This window comes from Elephantulus edwardii, unplaced genomic scaffold (genome assembly GCF_000299155.1).
Source record: "Elephantulus edwardii isolate Elephantulus edwardi_28Jun2011 unplaced genomic scaffold, EleEdw1.0 scaffold00010, whole genome shotgun sequence".
NCBI classification, from domain to species: Eukaryota; Metazoa; Chordata; class Mammalia; order Macroscelidea; family Macroscelididae; genus Elephantulus; species Elephantulus edwardii.
Genome location: NW_006399760.1, coordinates 112,374 through 129,481, shown reverse-complemented (window position 1 = coordinate 129,481; position 17,108 = coordinate 112,374). Strand labels below are relative to the sequence as shown.

The following is a 17,108-nucleotide window of genomic DNA, read 5'->3' as shown; positions in this document are numbered from 1 at the left end:
TTCTTTTTGTTTTTTCTAGTTAAAATCTTATGTGAGCTTTGTAATCACAAAATGTTGGCTATAAGTCAAGTTTAACAAGTTTAAATGTATAAAAAGCAGGCTTTTAGCATAATAAACTAGAGCTCTCTACATCATCCTAGTGTGCAGACTCTCATTTTCGCCGACTTCGTCCCTCACCTGCTCTTCACCAAGAAACCCCTCGAGTTTCTTGTCACGACCGTGGTCGAGTGGTCGGTGACAGGTGGGAGTCAGCCTCACCTGAGCTCCATCGTGGATAACCTGTGAAGGCCAGAGGCGTCTCCTCTCTCCCTCCACATTAAGCGTGGATCTCTGAGTTCCTAATTACCTCTTAGGTGTTTCTTGTACAGGTCAAAGTTTTGGAACTGTTGGTCTAAACAAAAGGCTATCATGTCTCAAGTGAGGAGAGTATTATTAAGCAGGAAAGTGCATTCACAGGGCCTCACCCATGGGTAGGACTGTGTCTGAATCTTTGAGGGAGGCCCAGAGGAATGGAAAGGACGTCTGGTAGAGATTGTGTAGAGTGAAGAGACAGCATAACACAAAAAGGGTGACCAGGGGTGGGACTAGGAGGTGAGGCCAAGATGGAGCACCTGAGGAACTGACACTGACTTAGGGACTATACTTTTGGGGATTGCAACACAGCTTCTTGTCACCAGAGCTCCCTTGGGATTATACATTTGGACTATTCATACAGAAACATTGTATGACAGGACTGGAGCAGAGAGACCAGTTCAAAAGGAACAGCTGAATACGCAATTTTCTGATCAGCACTTTGGCCAACTGAACAGACTTACCAGGAGGAGCCCGCGTGGGTCACTGATAGCTCTTATCTCCTCTTGAAAATAAATTAAATGATTAATTTAAATGGCTTTCTGGCCCACAGGCATCCCTGGCATTGGTTCAGGTCAGGATTTTAAATCCCTGACCCTGACAATCTGAATCCTCAGTGGGCTTGATTTTTATGTTCATAAAATTATAGTCAAAAAGTCATAGTTAAACTAGGAGCAGCCAGAACGGGTACCCTAGGGAGTATGTCTTTTCTTCCCTACTATCTGCTCTGCTGTAAATAGACATCTTTTCTTATAAGATATTCTAGAACCTTCTAATCAAAAGTCAGCGCAACACAAGCATTTGGCCGCTCAGTGTAGGCAAGCTGGCTGACGCTGGGCCAAGCAGGACTATAACGAAAGAGATGTTTTATTTTGGGGAGTGATTAGGAATCTGGAGAATGTATAGAATCCAGAAGAGACATTTAAAAAAATGTCAAGCCAACAAAAACTCTCTTGGTTTTGTAAAATTCAGATTGCAGCCTGTTTAGACATCACAGATGCTATCCTCACCTTGACAAGTGCAGACAGAGACGGTTCATGCAGAAATGCGGCTATCTCTTCAGCAGGTAGGACCACGGAGAGCTTTCCACCTAAACCAAGCAGAGAAGAGGCAGGTGTGAGGACAGGAGGAGGCCTGGACTGAGAACACTCTCAGGCTTTCATTCCTTAACACCTTTTCTATGGGCAGGAGCCCGCTAGGGTAGGGGCTAAGCACTGGGCCACTGCCCAAACCTCAGCAGTTTGAACCCACAGTTAGTCTGATGAGGAACTCTGCATGTGTGAAGGTTCACACCCTCCGAACCCGAGAGATGGAGGAATCCCACTTTGTCCTGCAGAGCTGCCATGACACAGCATTAACTGTGCCGCAGTGGGTGGGGTTCCATATGAATTTATCCCAATGGAGAAATTTAAAAAAATTGCTGTTGAAAACAGACACAGCAAACCACCCACTAATGACCCAGTTTATATCTATGTACACTGTTTCGTGTCATGGATGATAGTGTTCCTTGTGCAATCTCACTCCCCTTTTCTGAGTCGTTCCTCCTTCACTGACATAAACTCACTGCCCCCTAAGTTTTCCAATTAATCTTTCAAGTTTCTGTTAAAGATTTGATCTCATACAGATAGTTCTTCAAAACAGCTGAGAGACTTCTTCTGAAAGCAAGCTAGCTCCTTTTAAAAAATGTCTCTTTCAGAGACTATTTCTTCTAAGTTGGGACTATGAAATACAGAAAACTAGTAGGAGCCTTCTTGGGAGAAAGAAATCAGGCACGCCCAGCACCAGCAGCAGCACCAGAGGCAGACAGGGATCTCACAGGCCTGGCCTTGGAGGCGGCTGGACTGTAGTCCTAACTCACTGGACAAGCACCAGTGGGGCCACACTGCACTCTGAGGGAGCTCCGGGGTGCAGTTCATGGGGAATTGTGCTGCTAATCTCCCTGAGTGTTCAAATCCACCAGGTGCCCCACAGGAGAGAGACAGGTGATCTACTCCCTTTTCAGTCTTTTATCTAGGAAACCTGATGCAGGGTGTCTGTGTCAGGGCCAGGGTGTCCATGAGCCAGGACCAGGGTGTCCATGAATCAGGATAGGTGTGATTTCTCCCCCTGCCCCCACCTAGGAAGGAGCCCTGCTCACATGAGGGGCCACCTTTTGGGCTGCTAACTCCAAGATTAGAGAAAGATGGGCAGTGTTCTGTAAAGATTTACAGCCTCAGAAACCCAGTGGAGGGTCAACACGAGTCAGAGTCACCTTGACCAGAGTGAATTTTTGCTTTGGGTATATTGAGGAGAACAGGAAGTACAAATACGTGCAGCTGGAACCTGCTTCCTTTGACTTTTCAGCACAGACAGCGGCGGTTCTCAAGCTTGTGCAGGTTAGAACCATCTGTAGTGCTGATGAAAATCAGTTCTCAGCTCCCGCCTTCAAGGGATGGGTTTTAGCAGACTTGGGGCTGCACATTTATTCAGTTATTATTTATGCACATTTTTATTCAGATGCGGTGGAGTTGGGGTTCTGCACATCAGCCTCTCTGAGGTGCATAAATCTTTGTTCAGAATTGGATCTCTTGAGAACTGAGTTTAGGGCCGAGTGCATGGGAAGTGCTCAGAACTCTGATTTGGAAATACTAAATAAAACCAGAATATAAGTCTAAAACTTTAAGACTGTATGGCCGAGACCTTGTGCTCATCCACAGCCTATTAGAGGAAGAAGAAACCTCTAGCAGGTGAAACTGCCTGGAACAACAGCTGCTAACCACAGAGAGCTTGTTTAGATAACCATGATGGAACTTTGAAATCTTCCAAGCAGGGAATGTCACCCAGAAACATTTAGTTCCCGTGCTGATAAGATAGAGCTGTTTTCCTGGCTATTCACTGATAGTGAAGGTGGGTCTTAATCACTTTCACAGGTTTCAGCAGAGACAGGGATTCTAAGTATGTCTTTAAATTGAACATGTAAGTAACTTGGAACAGGTGTACAGGATTCTTATTCAGCCTTACTTTAATGCAAGAAAACGTCTGCAAACGTTTCTATGATGCATGGTTTGGATGGGTGAAAGAAATAAATGCTCAGACATTATGAATCAAACCCCTAACAATCTGGAATAGGACATGCATTACAAACTAATGGGGGATAAATCTGTATAAATGAGTGAATGAAAAAAAATCAATTTATTTGTAAACCTTTATACAAATCACAATAAAGGAAAAAAAGAAAAGCTGTGTGTGCAGCAAGTAAAGGTAATTATGATGAAGATTTATTGTGAGCAGGGGGCTCTAGTGGCCTAGTGGGTAAGGAGTTGCTCTGCCAACCCAAAGGCAGGTGGTTCAAATACACTGGCTGCTTTATTGGATAAAGGTGAGCAATATGCTCCCATGGAATTTACAGTCTCTAAAACCCACTGGAGGGTCAGCTATGGATTGGTTCTGACTCAAAGGCACACAACAACAGCAGCAAAACCCTGTGGAATCCATGAGTTGGGTCCAACTTGATGGCAATGAGTTTTTTGACAAACTATTCAATCATTTCATAACTCAATGCTATCAAGTCCGTCCTGACTCCCCGTGGTCCCCCATCAGATCTCCAAGGCTGTAAATCACAGTGGGAGGAGACTGTCCAATTCCTTGCCACGGAGCCACTGGTGGACTGGACCCACTGAAGACACAGGGCTCTTGAGTCAGTAGCACAACTCAACTCTCCATGGACGACACCCCAGAGCGGCCTGATGGTTCAGAGACGGCAAATATACATCGCATTCAAGGAGCATGAATTGTCTGTAATTTGGATCCCGAACTGCCTTATTCAGCCCCACACCGTTATCACACACTGGAACTTACTTAATGTGCTTGACACAAATGGGCTCAACAACATAAAATGTACAATATGGTATCATCTCCCACCAATGAAACATGAGGACAATTCATTGCTATCTAAGCACAGTTAATCCACAAAATCATTTCTAGTGGATTCTGTGAGTTGTTTTTATCACAAGAGCGAACACCTGTACCTGGAGTTTCAGAAATTCTCCTATTACACAAAGCAACCAACTTCCCCCATTCAATTTCCGATTTGAGCATTAACTATGCTTCGCGAAGTAACACAAAACACAGACTACTCAGAACAAGCATCTCACTCCAGATTAGTCATCCATATTTCCTATGGGAACAAAAGAGAAGCAATGTTTTGGTTTAAGATGATCTGCTCTCTCTACAGAACTCAAAACCAGTATTTGCTGTGAATTAAGAATCAGCTGTGCGTGGGCAGGGGGAGGGAGGAAAGTGTGCAACAATGAATGAATGGAAATCCAAGTTTTCTGTAAACTTTCATTAAAATATCAATAATGATAATAAAAAGTTAAAAAATAATCAGCTGTGTTCCGCTTGTGCAGAAGAATCACTGCCCCGTGTCATGGAAGTCCCTGGCCCTCACAGGCACTTCCGAGTCGTTGAGCTCAGAAGTCAATGCTCATCCCACAGGCCCCACACTGGGGTCTGCTCATCTTTCTGTTCAAAGAACTCTGTTCCTCTAAAAGCCATTTGTTGTGGGTTTATTTGTATTTTTGCAATTTAAGTGCTGGAATTCTCACTCCTATATTTGTGCATGTAATTCTGCTTGGAAACAGTTTTCTTTTTTATATTAGTTTGATAATCAAGTAGGATGGATTCTATATCTCATCATTTCTGAGTTATAAAAAGCATAGAATATATACTTAGATGTCATGTGAAGATTGTCTACAAATCAAGGAACCAAGCAAGGGATCAAGAAAGGCCCACTGCTCTCTGTGAGGAAAGAATCACCCTGTCAAAATTGTGATGTGGATTTTTGGCTCCTAGAATCATGAGAGAATGAATACCTGTTCCTTAAAGCCAATCATGCAATATTTCTGTTCTAGAAACACTAAGAAACTAAGACATTATTGTTTACAACAAAATAGCTCCCTTCACTTTTGCCTTCATGCTTCAAGAAAAGTAATTTCCTCTTGAACGATCCAATGTCAAATGGGAAATATCATCGCCTCAGGCCAGAGTTGAAAGCGATGTAGGGAGGTGAAGGCTGTGGTATTGTGACCCTGGAGTGTGTCTCAGTGTTGGTCAAATGGAAGGGGCTCTGGGCAATTCTTACATCAGTGCGTCACCTGCCCCCTCTGCACCTCATCCCCTCCAGCTCCTTGACAAGAGCCCTCTTCCTTCTTCTGTATCCTCCCCAAAGGCAACACACTGAATGCATCACTACAAGGTTTATAACAACTGACATGAAAAGATGAGAAAATAACTTGTAAAAAGTGTTTTTTAGTGGTAGCATAACTTCCCATGCTTAAGTGTGGGCCACACATAGTAATTTTCACACAGAGGGGAGAAAAGGGGGAAAGTAACTTTATAGTGGAGTAAGCTGACAAACACCCCCTCGGCGAGGTGACTCTGGACACACCAGCAGCCATAAAGCATGGTGACAGTGCACAGTCTTGATACGGTGCCATGACAACAGCACTTCACCTCTGTGATCTTCCTGCCCAACCCATAACCCTGTCTGCACCCCCAAACTAGTCACGATAAGAAGATCTGCGAAGTCTCAGTAGAGGCACATCTTATCAAATAGCTGGCTGCAAGAGACCAATTGTGGCATAAGATCATTAATAGAAACAGCTAAGGACACATCCTGGACAAAGGGCAACCAGGGAGCTCCATGGCAAAGGCGGAGAAGCTTCTTCCTCTCACTTACTCTGGGCATGCTGTCAGGAGGGGACAATCCGTGGAAAAGGACATCATGCTAAGAAAGGGTCAGCAAAAGAGAGGAAGACCCTCAACAAGATGGACTGACACAGTGACTGTAACAAAAGGCTTAGAGTGTCAGAGACAATGGGGATGGCACGGGGTAGGACGAGTTCCAGATCTGCTGTTCATTGGATCGTACTGGACATGACAGCACCAGGACGGCAACAGCAATGAAAGGGGGGGTCGTTCTACACAGAACTAACCTTGGAGGATTCACAGGGCTAAGAAGGGAGGAAGAGGGGAGCAAAAATGAATAAATAAACTCAGGTGTGCACACACCACGCCCTCAAACCACACAGACCTCTGACCAGTACTACTTAAAACCATCATGTCACAAAACAAAATCTGAGAAATTGTGACAGTCAAGAAGAGCCCAAGGAGACATGATGACCAAACAGAATGTGGCATCATGGATGAGCTCCTGACAGAAAAAGTAAACTGAGGAAAAACAGGAAATTTGAATAAACTATACACTTTAATTAACTCTATTAATTGTGACAAATGTAGCAGACTAATATAAGATGCTGGTAACAGGAGGAACTGGGGACCCGGGAGGGTAGATGGGAACTCGGTGCTGCCTACTCAATTTTTCTATATATCCAGCACTATTATTAAAAAAAAAGTCTGAAAAAAAAAATAAAAAAAAAGAAAAAAAAAAAGTCTGTTCACAGGACTGCCACTCGATGGTACCTAATAACATTTTTTTCTTTTTATTATTATTATTAAATTTTATTAGTTTTAATGAACATTTACAGATATTTTGGGTTTTCATTCATTCATTGTTGCACTATTTTCTCCACCCTCCTCCCCAGTTCGTTCTTCTTCCCCCCCAATGTCTGTTCTAATTGTCCAGTTGCCACAGTGCTTGTCAAAGCCAGTTCTGATTAGTCTCCTTTGTCAGTGTGTCCCTTGCCATTCCCTATCACTCCTCCCTGAGAGAGACTTCACCCTGATTCATAAGGAAAAGGGATGGCATATTCTCTTAGCTACTTCCTGCTGAAAAGAGACACTGTGGGTTTCAGGGTGAAGGTTTTCTCTCACTACTCTAAAAGGCCCCTTTGGCAGTAGGAAACACATAGACTATTATGGAGATTGATTTTGGAATTTAGATGCACTGTTATCAATTGTGCTTAGCCGTACATGTTCATATCCTTGAAGATGTATCATGGAAGTGTTGCAGCCTAGAAGATACAAATTTAACTAACAAGTTAAAAGTGCATGAGTCAAAAATTGAAAAGCAATAATATTCTGAGTAGAGGTTCTAATAGTGGCACAAATCAAGTTACCCATTGCCATCCTTACTCTAACTTAATTCTTTTTTTTTAATTTAAATTTGTTATTAATTTCAGTGAAAATTTACAGAGGCTTTGGATTTCCATTCATTCATTGTTGTAGATTTGTCCCCTCCCAAGGCTCCCCCACACCAGACATTACCCTCTTGGAAAAGTAAAAGAAAAGATTCTTTCATTATTTTACAAACCCTCCCCCAGGTCCACTCCACCATGTAGCCATCGCTCTAGACTCCTGTCATGACAGAAATACCTAATCACATATCTCTTTTAAACAGTTTTCTCCCTTCTCTGTTTCAGTGCAGTATACATTATGGAACCCATCTTACTCAGTCTCTCCCCAACCCCAAGGACAGTTCCATTCTACAACAGTGGTACCATGCAATATTTGTCCTTTTGTGACTGGGATATTTCACTCAGCATAATGTTCTCCAGAGTCAACCACTTTGAATAATATTGCATGAGTTCCTTGTTTTTCAATGGAGCATAGTATTCCATTGTGCAAATATACCACAGCTTCTCTACCTATTCGTTTGTTGATGGGCACTGAGGTTGTTTCCAACTCCTTGCTATTGTGAACAAAGCTGCAATAAACATGGGTGTGCATATATCTGCTTGGGTGTCAGTTATGGTCTCTTCGGGGTATATTCCCAGTAGTGGTATTGCTGGGTCAAATGGTGTCTCTATTTGCAACTTTTTGAGAAAGCACCATACCGCTTTTCACAGGGGTTGCACCATTTTACACTCCCACCAACAGTGAATAAGGGTTCCAGTTTCTCCACAACCTCGCAAGCATTTATTGCTTGCTGTTCTGTTAAATTTTGCTATTTTGACTGGGGTGAGATGATATCTCACAGATGTTTTAATTTGCATCTCTCTTAGGGCTAGGGATTTTGAGTATTTCTTCATGTGCTTGTTAGCCATCTGAATGTCGTCTTCGGTGAAGTGCCTGTTCATATCCTGTGCCCATTTTTCTATTGGATTCTTTACCTTTATCTTGTTGTGGTGCAACAATTTTCTAAAGTAAAGATCAAAATGGAAAAAATAAGGAATCTGCTTACCTTAAAAAGAAACCAAAAACGGCTTTCAGTTCAGCAGATTATCTTTTACTCTTTTTTTTTTTATAAAAAAAAGGCCTTTTCCCCCCACCTCCTTGTTGTGTACCATAGAGTCTGATCCTACTGGCACAGGAGGAGGTGGCCCCCCTTCTCCAGCAGAGCACCTGGTACAGTCGAACAGCATGACTTCGGGATTGCAGCACAGCTTCTTGCCAGTAGGCCACCAGAGGCTCCCTTTCTTTTACTCTTTTAAGGGACATAAAATGACTCTCCAAAGACCGAGAGGACATTATGCTGAGTGAAAGAACTCAGTCGCAAGAGGATAAATACTGTATAAGAGCACTGTTATAAAAGTAGGATGGCTGTGGGGTATGTGACAGTGAGATAAGGAAATTAATTAATGGATAGGTGATGAATATTGTCTTAGAATAGGTGAAGAGAAAGTCAGTCTGAAATGAATGGACAATCAGACATTTTGTGTATTACAATCAACAATCTGGAACAACAGGACACGCATAACTGATGGAATGGGGAGCAGGCAGAGGGGAGATCTGCACACAGAAACAATGGCGGAGGGTTGACAGGGATGGGGGAGGGGGAGGAAGCAGGGACTAGTGGATGCACGGGCAGGTGAAGGGAACGTGAGTGTCCAGCGAGGATTCAACAAGACCTTGTAATAATGCCATCATACAATTGTAATTAATGTTATAACCCAAAATGTATGAGTAATTGATTGAAAACAAATTTTAAAAAAGAAAATGACTCCCCAGAGCATGAGTGATGAAGAAGCACAATTCACCAGTAACTTTGAGCAGGGAGAAGAGAGGGATGAAAATACTTGAAAATTAGTAATTCTCAAGAAGGAGGAAATGGATTAAGTGACAATAAAAACAGCCATTATACATTTTAAAAAGCTCTCAGAAAAAACCTAGGTGCTCTGGTGGCCTCGTGGTAGGAATCTGTGCAGCAATCCTAAAACACAGGGTTTGAATCTGCTTGCTCTGCAGAAGAAAGATGGGCAATCTCTCCTTGTGTGACTTACTGCCTCTGAAAAACTGCTGGAGGGTCAGCTATGGGTCAGTTCTGACTCAACGGTATACAACTACAACAACAACAACAACAATATCAGGAAAACCAAGTAAAAGGGGAAAAAACTGACTACATTAAAACTGAAAGTGCTGTTCACCTAAGGTCCATAAAGGAATCAATGACATGCTGGGAAAAGATACAGTCAGCCCACAGGATGTGCACAGACGAGATCTGAACAAACAGATCAAGAACTCCTATACATGTGCCTGCGTCAGGGGGACACAACGCAGTAATAAATGGGTAAGAGACACAACAGGAATTTCACAGATGAGGAAAGACATATTACATGTAGATTCACATGTATTCACAGAACTGACCCCTCGGCGGGTTTTCAGAGGCTTTAAATCTCACTGGAGGAGACTGTCCACCTTTGGAGCTGACTGTCCAGCTTCCGACCCACCAGACCGCTGTGCTCAACAGGTGTAATAAACAAGTAATAAAAACGCAAGGAATTCCACCGGAACCTGATATCTACCAGACTGGCCTAAAGGAAGAACTCTTGTATTACACATATTGGAGGAGATCAATAAGAACTTTAATAATACAGTGCATCACTGATTACAAGTACGAATGTAAATTAATATAACTGCAATAAAGACAATTTATATATTCACATTATCTCTCAAAGCTAAACACTCATATACTAACAAGCATCAGTTTCTTGTGAATCATGTCAGAGAAACTTCCCTATGTGCAGAAGTTTATATAAGAATATCACAGAAACTGTTAATTTGTTTGACAGAAATTAAATAGCAAAAACTTGAAAGCAACTGTTCATGAGCAAGAGAATAGGAGAATAAAATGTGGCTGTGTCACACAATAGAATAATACACAGCAGTGAAAAATTATAAACTATTGCTATATTAGAGTCCTGGTTATGTAGTAGGTAATTTATTGGGCTGCAAGCTAAAAAGTTAGCAGTTCAAGTCCACCAACTACTCCATAGGAGAAAGATATATATCTTTTGACTCAAAAGAAATGGGCTTGGGTTTGTGTTCACAGCTATATTGAACATCATAAGGAAATGCTGGAAAAATAATTTTGTATGAAACAAAGCAAAATTCTGGAAGACTGTAATAAAAATAATATCCTTATCGTGCTCAAAACCAAGAAAAATTTAACACTATCATATTTATGCACACATACATTTGTGATAGAAATGAGACTTCAAAAAAAATAAAGGAGCTCTCACTGCTTGACTTTGAACCAAGCCACAGACCTATAAGGTGGCCAACAATACCAGGCAAGAATTGGTTCCTGAATAACCAACCATACAGGGTCAAAAAGGCAGCATTTCCCCAAGAATAAGGCCTTGAAGGCACAATGGGGAAGGATAGGATGAATGGAAATGAAAATTACTTGTAGAAAATGGGAAATGTTTTAGTTACATATTGTAATTAATGTTACAAAACTAAATGGGTATGAATGGTTGAGTAGAAAACCACTTTGCAAAACCACTTTTACTCAAGTAATTTTTCTTTAACAAAGGAAAGAAAGGAGATCACATTGTGATACTCCCAGAACATCAACAATAGAAAAGATGTTGTTGTTTGTAGGTGCTCTGGAATCAACTGTGACTCTTTTTAATCCTATGAACAACAAAGTCTGAACCTTGCCTTATCTGGCAGTATCCTCATGATCTCAGATATGCTCAAGCCCATTGTTAAGGTCACTGTCAATCTTTGGGAGTCACTGTTTCTTTGCGAGTCTTCCACAGAAATTGACAGGACAAGTAATTTTTTTCAGGCTAAATCTTCACAGTTGCACACAGCAAACAATACAATCCCAATACAAATGTCCTGTATGATAACTGAAAGAATGAGTGCAGAGGAAAAAGAGTCCTTAAAGTGCTACTTTTATTGTACAAGCACATAAAATGAGGTTGCCATGCATTCCAAGGGAAGAAAAACATTTTCAAAATAGAGTTCACTTAGTATTATAGTAATTTCATTTTTTTGGTAACTTTTAAAATTTTAATAATTTTAATGAACATTTACAGAGATTTTAGATTTCCACTCACTCATTGCTGCACTTCTTTTCCCACCCAGCCCTCCCCCCCTCCAAGTTCTCACCTCTCTTTGAAAAGCAAAAGAAACACTCCTTCCCTGGTACACAATCTCCCTGCACCCCACTCACCGCCCCAAGTTCATTCTACTATGCAACCTTAATTGTGGACTCTTGTGATAATCATAATACCCTATCATACATCGCTTTTAAATTATTCTCTCCCCCATCTGTTTCAGTGTAGTATACACAATTTATCCAGTTTTTCTCAGTCTTACCCCAACCCTGATATCAGTCCCATTTTACAGCAGTGGCACCATGCAGTATTTGTCCTTTTGCGACTGAGATATTTCATGAGTTCCTTGTTTTTCAATGCAGCATAGTATTCCATTGTGTGAATATACCACAGCTTCTCTATCCATTCATTTGTTGATAGGATCCTGTCTCTTAAGAGCTGAAGATATACTTCAACAAGCAGATTTATTATTATATTGGAATAATTTCTTATATGGAATATTTCACAGTTTTATCCTGAGACTTTGCATGTTGGGTGAAAAGCTACTAATAGCATATAGACATTACAAGTTTACTGCAAATATGTAAGTGACTACTTCATTGTGACTAATACAGAACAGTGTCCCTGAAGGAAAACAAGGCTAGTGGACTGGTTAGCACAGCTTAGTGCCCATTGGGATACTATTCAGAAGCAAAAGACTAAATTCTATGTCATGCAACAACTGAATAAATACCACAAATGTGCTGAATGGAAGAAAATAGACACAAACAGTACACAGTATCAGTTTCCATTTGTATTTATGGAAATAGAAACCAGGTAAGTGGTTGCTTCTGGAGGTAGAGATGACTCAGGATTTGTCTGAAATCCCTATTTTGACAGGGATGTGGGCTAAACCACTATCTTACTGCTGTCGAGTTGGAACTAACCCCCGTTGCTGACCTCGGTGGGTTTTCAGAGGCTGTGAACCACACAAAGGAGACTGCCCATCTTTTTCCCATGGAGCAGCTGGTGGATTTGAATCGCTTGCCCTTTGATTGGCAGTGCAATTCTCTATCCATTGGGTTACCATAACTCCCTGTGGGTTAACTGGGTGTATAGATTTGTTCAACTGACCAAACTGTAAACTTAAGACCTATTCCTTTCGTTCACTGCATGTAAATCAACCCTGATAAAAAAATTTTTAAGAAAAACCTCAACCTGCATTTCATTGTTATGTAAATAGAAGCCAGTGACTCTTTAAATGCATTTTTAAAACAAAACAAGGACATAATGATTTTTTTTTTTTGCAGACTTTCCTATAAATTCAGAAAAAATTGAAAACCAAATTATTGGAAATGTTTGGCCAAGAAAATAATTTTGAATACCAAATGGGAAAAGAGCTGTGCGATGATGAACAGAACATTGAGCATTGGGGTGACCTGGGTGTGGTAAGCTGTCATGGATGGGGTAAGGCAGGACTTACAGGTAGATGGGAGGGAGTTTTGTTAGGGTTTGCCTATATTAATGAACCCTCAATCATTCCACCTATGTTTTCATTTTAACTTTTTTTAAATGAAGGCATGTAATTCACACATAATGACATAAAACACCTTTAGTAAAGTTTGTGGTTTTTAGTATATTCCAAGGCTGATAGATCATCTCCACTATAATTCCAGAATGTTCTCATCACTCAAAAAAGAAACTTAACAAGCTGAACAGGCATCTCCCCACCCCATCCTCACCTCATCAACTCTGGCCCTTAACAAACACTTTCCGTATTTACTTATTTGACTATTCTGGGAATTTAATACAAATGGAATTCTAGAAAATGTAGACTTTTTTGTCTGGCTTCTTTAATTTAGCTTAATATTTTCAAGGTGCATTTAATGTCATGGATTGAGCTGTGTTTCCACGGGTGTATGTCAGCGTCGTGAACAGTCAAGATGCTCAGTTATTCGGCAGTTATGTAATGGCGTGGGAAATACATGAGGATGGTGGTGGCCAAGTCTGACTTCTGCCTGCTTCATATAGGGGAACTATCCCCATCAATAATATCCATAGCAGCAAGTAGATAGCTGCAAGGTCAGACATACCACTTCCTATGTTCCTGCATCTATTTCCACCAATCATATGGGTTCGATATAGATTCATTGTTGATTCACAAACTTTACTCACAGCTTTAATATCAAGAGTGAGGTTTATTAGGTAAAGAGGTTGGGAAGTGGGAGAGACAAAGAATATCGCACAATGCAAGTACAGGTTAAGCCCAGCAGTCAAATTAACAAGCAAAATTAACAGCAAAACACAATTCCTTAACTAGTAAAAGTTCTAGTTTCAGTTAAGCAACACAAATTAAAGAAGCCTCTGGTTTCCTCAGTCATCCAGCAAGGTTTATCTCAGAGCAGATATAAGTCAGTTTCTTCAAGCATCTGACAAACAATCCCTTTAACTGTGGCCAGAACAAATGCAGTAAAGGTTACACCTTGCCAGAGTCTCTCCACCACAATCACCAGGGACTTGCCATCACAGTCTCACTCTGATCTGGCTCTAACCAGGGTCTTACCAAAGTCTCCCTCAAGTCTTACTGGCCTTTGTGGGATGCACTCTCTCTTATCCTGGTCCCGGAGCTGTTGATGATTTACAAGACCATGTGTCTGCAGTTAAGAAGACCAGAGGGCGCTAAAGTAATGGCTAAAAAAGCCAACTTTAGGCTAACACCGCAGGTGTGATCATCTCCTCTGATACAATCCAGTGTGACTGGCTAGTCAGTTGTAATGAGATTAGGGTTAGATACAACACCTTTACTGAGGTCACAGCCTTATCCAAGGAAAACTTCCCTAGGGTGTGGTCTGGATCACTTATGCCCCCCCCCTTTTATTTTAGAAGAGGTAAAAGGAGCAGAGATTAAAGATTAGAGGATATAGGACCTTCTACAGCCAAGAACAAAGATCCAGGAACTAAGATTATCTTTGGAGCCAGGGTTCCAAAGAGAATTCCCCAGATTAGATTCTCGATGAAAGAAAAAGACTTGCCCTAAGACACACAGAAAGGGTTACCTTGGAGTTGGAGCCTTGAATTCAGATTCTAGCCTCCAAACTGGAAGAGAGTCAACCACTGTTTGTTAAAGTTAAGCATTCTGATGTCTCTGTTATAACAGCACTAGTTAACTGACATCCTCATTATAACTCATGGTTATAGTTGATTCCTTTTTTATGGTTAAAAATACTCCACTCTATGGATAGTCTACATTTTCTTTACGTGTTGATCAGTTAATAGGCATTTGGGTTGTTTCTACCATTTGGTTATGGACAATGTTGCCATGGACATCTGTGTACAAATCACTGTGTGGATGTATAGTTTTCAGTTTTTCTGGGTATTTGTTGTTGTTGTTATGTACCATTGAGTCAAGCACAACTCATAGCAGCCCTATGAACAAAAGATCTGAACCCTGTTCTATCCTGCGCCATCCTCACACCGCGTGACACATGAGAGCCCATTGCAGCAGTCACCGTGTCAATCCACCTGGTTGAGGGTCTTCCTCTCCTTCGTTGACCCTCAACTCCTCCCAGCAACATGTCCTTCTCCAAGGAACAGCACCTCCTAGCAACATGCCCAAAGTATGCGGAGTGAAGTCTCATCATTCTTGCCTCCAAAGAGCACTCTGGCTGCACCCTCTTCAAGACATATCTGTTCACTCTGTTGACCATCCATAGGATGTTCAGTCTTCTTCTCCAACACCACAATTCAAGGGCATCAATTCTTTTTCTCTCTTCCTTATTCATTATCTAGCTCTTGGATGCATAGCTAACAATCAGAAAGGCCATGGCCTAAATCAGACACACCTTAGTCCTCAAACTAACATCACTACTCCTCAATAATTTGGAAAGGTTCCTAACTGCAGATTTTCCTAATGCAATGTGTCTCCTTATTTCCTGACTACTCATACCAAAGGTGTTAATTGTGGATGCAAGTAAGAGGAAACTGCTGACAGTTTCAATCTCCTCTCCATCCATCATGGTGCTGCCTATCTGTCCAATAGTAAGAATCTTTGTTTTCCTGAGATTGAGATGTAATCCATACCAATGTCTGCATTCCTTGATCTTCTGCAACAAACGCTTCAAGCCCTCCTCACTTGCAGCAAGCAAGATTTTGTCATCTACATCATGGAAGTTACTGATGAGTCTCCCTCCAATCCTGATGCCACACTCCTCCTCATAGAGTCAGGCTTCATTTGCACAGCATACAGACTGAATAGGTATGGAGAGAGTATACAACCCTGGCACACTCCCTCCCCATTTCCAAACCATACAGTGCTTCCCTGCTCTGTTTGCCCAACAGCTTCCTGGTCCAGGTATAGGTTCTGCATGAGCACAATCAAGTGTTCTGAGATTCCAATTCTTCTCAATATCAGGCACAACTTGTCACAATCCACACAAACACCATTGCATAGTCAATAAAGCACAAACAGACATTCTTCTGGTATTCCTTACTTTCAGCCAGGATCCATCTGATATCAACAATGATATCCCTGGTGCCATGGCCTCTTATAAATCCTGCTTGAACTTCTGGCAGTTCCTTATCATTGTATTGCTCCAATCATTTTTGAAGGATCTTCAGCAATATTTTGCTTGCATGTGATATCAACAATATTTGATAATTTCCACATTCAGTTGGATCATTTTTCTTGGGAATGGAAACAAATATGGACCTCTTCCAATCTGTTAGCCAGACAGCTGTCCTCCAAATAAATGTTCTGGCATAGACTAGTGAGTGTATCCAAGGCTGCATCTGTTAACTGAAACAAGTCAATTGGTATTCCTTTGATTCCTAGGACCTTATTTTTTTGCCAGTGCCTTCAATGCAGCTTCTACTTCCTCTTTCATTACCATTGGCTCCTGTTCTTATGGTACTTCCGGAATTTTTCAGTGTCAATCAATTCTTTCTGGTACTATGACTCTGTGTATTCCCTACATCTTCTTTTGATGCTTTCTGGGTCATTCAATATAATGAGGTTTAAATTTGTTTTGCAGTTCTTTCTGCTTGAGAAATATAGAGTGAGTCCTTCCCTTTTTATTCTCCAATTCCATCTCTCTGTACATTCCATTATATTACCTTGCTTTGTGCTCCTGAGCTGCCCTATGAAATCATCTGTTCAACTCTTTCACTTTGACATGTTTTCCTTTCGTTTTTGCTTCTCAATGCTCCAGTGCAATCTTTAGAATCTTTCCTGACATCCATTTTTATTTTTTTCTTTCTCCTGTGTTTTTGCAATGATCTTTTGCTTTCTTTATGGATGATATCCTTGATGTCATCCCACAACTCATTTGGTCTTCAACCCCTGGTGTTCAAGACCTCATGCCTATTCTTAAGATGATCATACAAAGAGATGAAATCAGTTAGGTGGGGAAATGACAGCCTTTTTAACAAATGGTGTTGGCAAAATTGGAAAACTATCTGCGGAAGAATTAAACAAGATCCCCACCTCACTCCATATACAAAAACCAACTCAAGGTGGATCATGGACCTAGGACTAAAACCAAGGACTGTAAA

At 41.2% G+C, this 17,108-nt stretch overlaps 1 protein-coding gene across 1 annotated transcript in view; it reads right to left on the bottom strand.

The window, feature by feature from the left end:
* The window catches only part of LCT (lactase), a 67,859-nt gene that overhangs the window by 45,325 nt on the left and 5,426 nt on the right, over window positions 1-17,108 (bottom strand). The window contains exon 2 of the mRNA XM_006880732.1: window positions 1,362-1,441. Coding sequence (XP_006880794.1) covers window positions 1,362-1,441 — 80 coding nt within the window. The remainder of the gene's footprint in view (window positions 1-1,361; window positions 1,442-17,108) is intronic.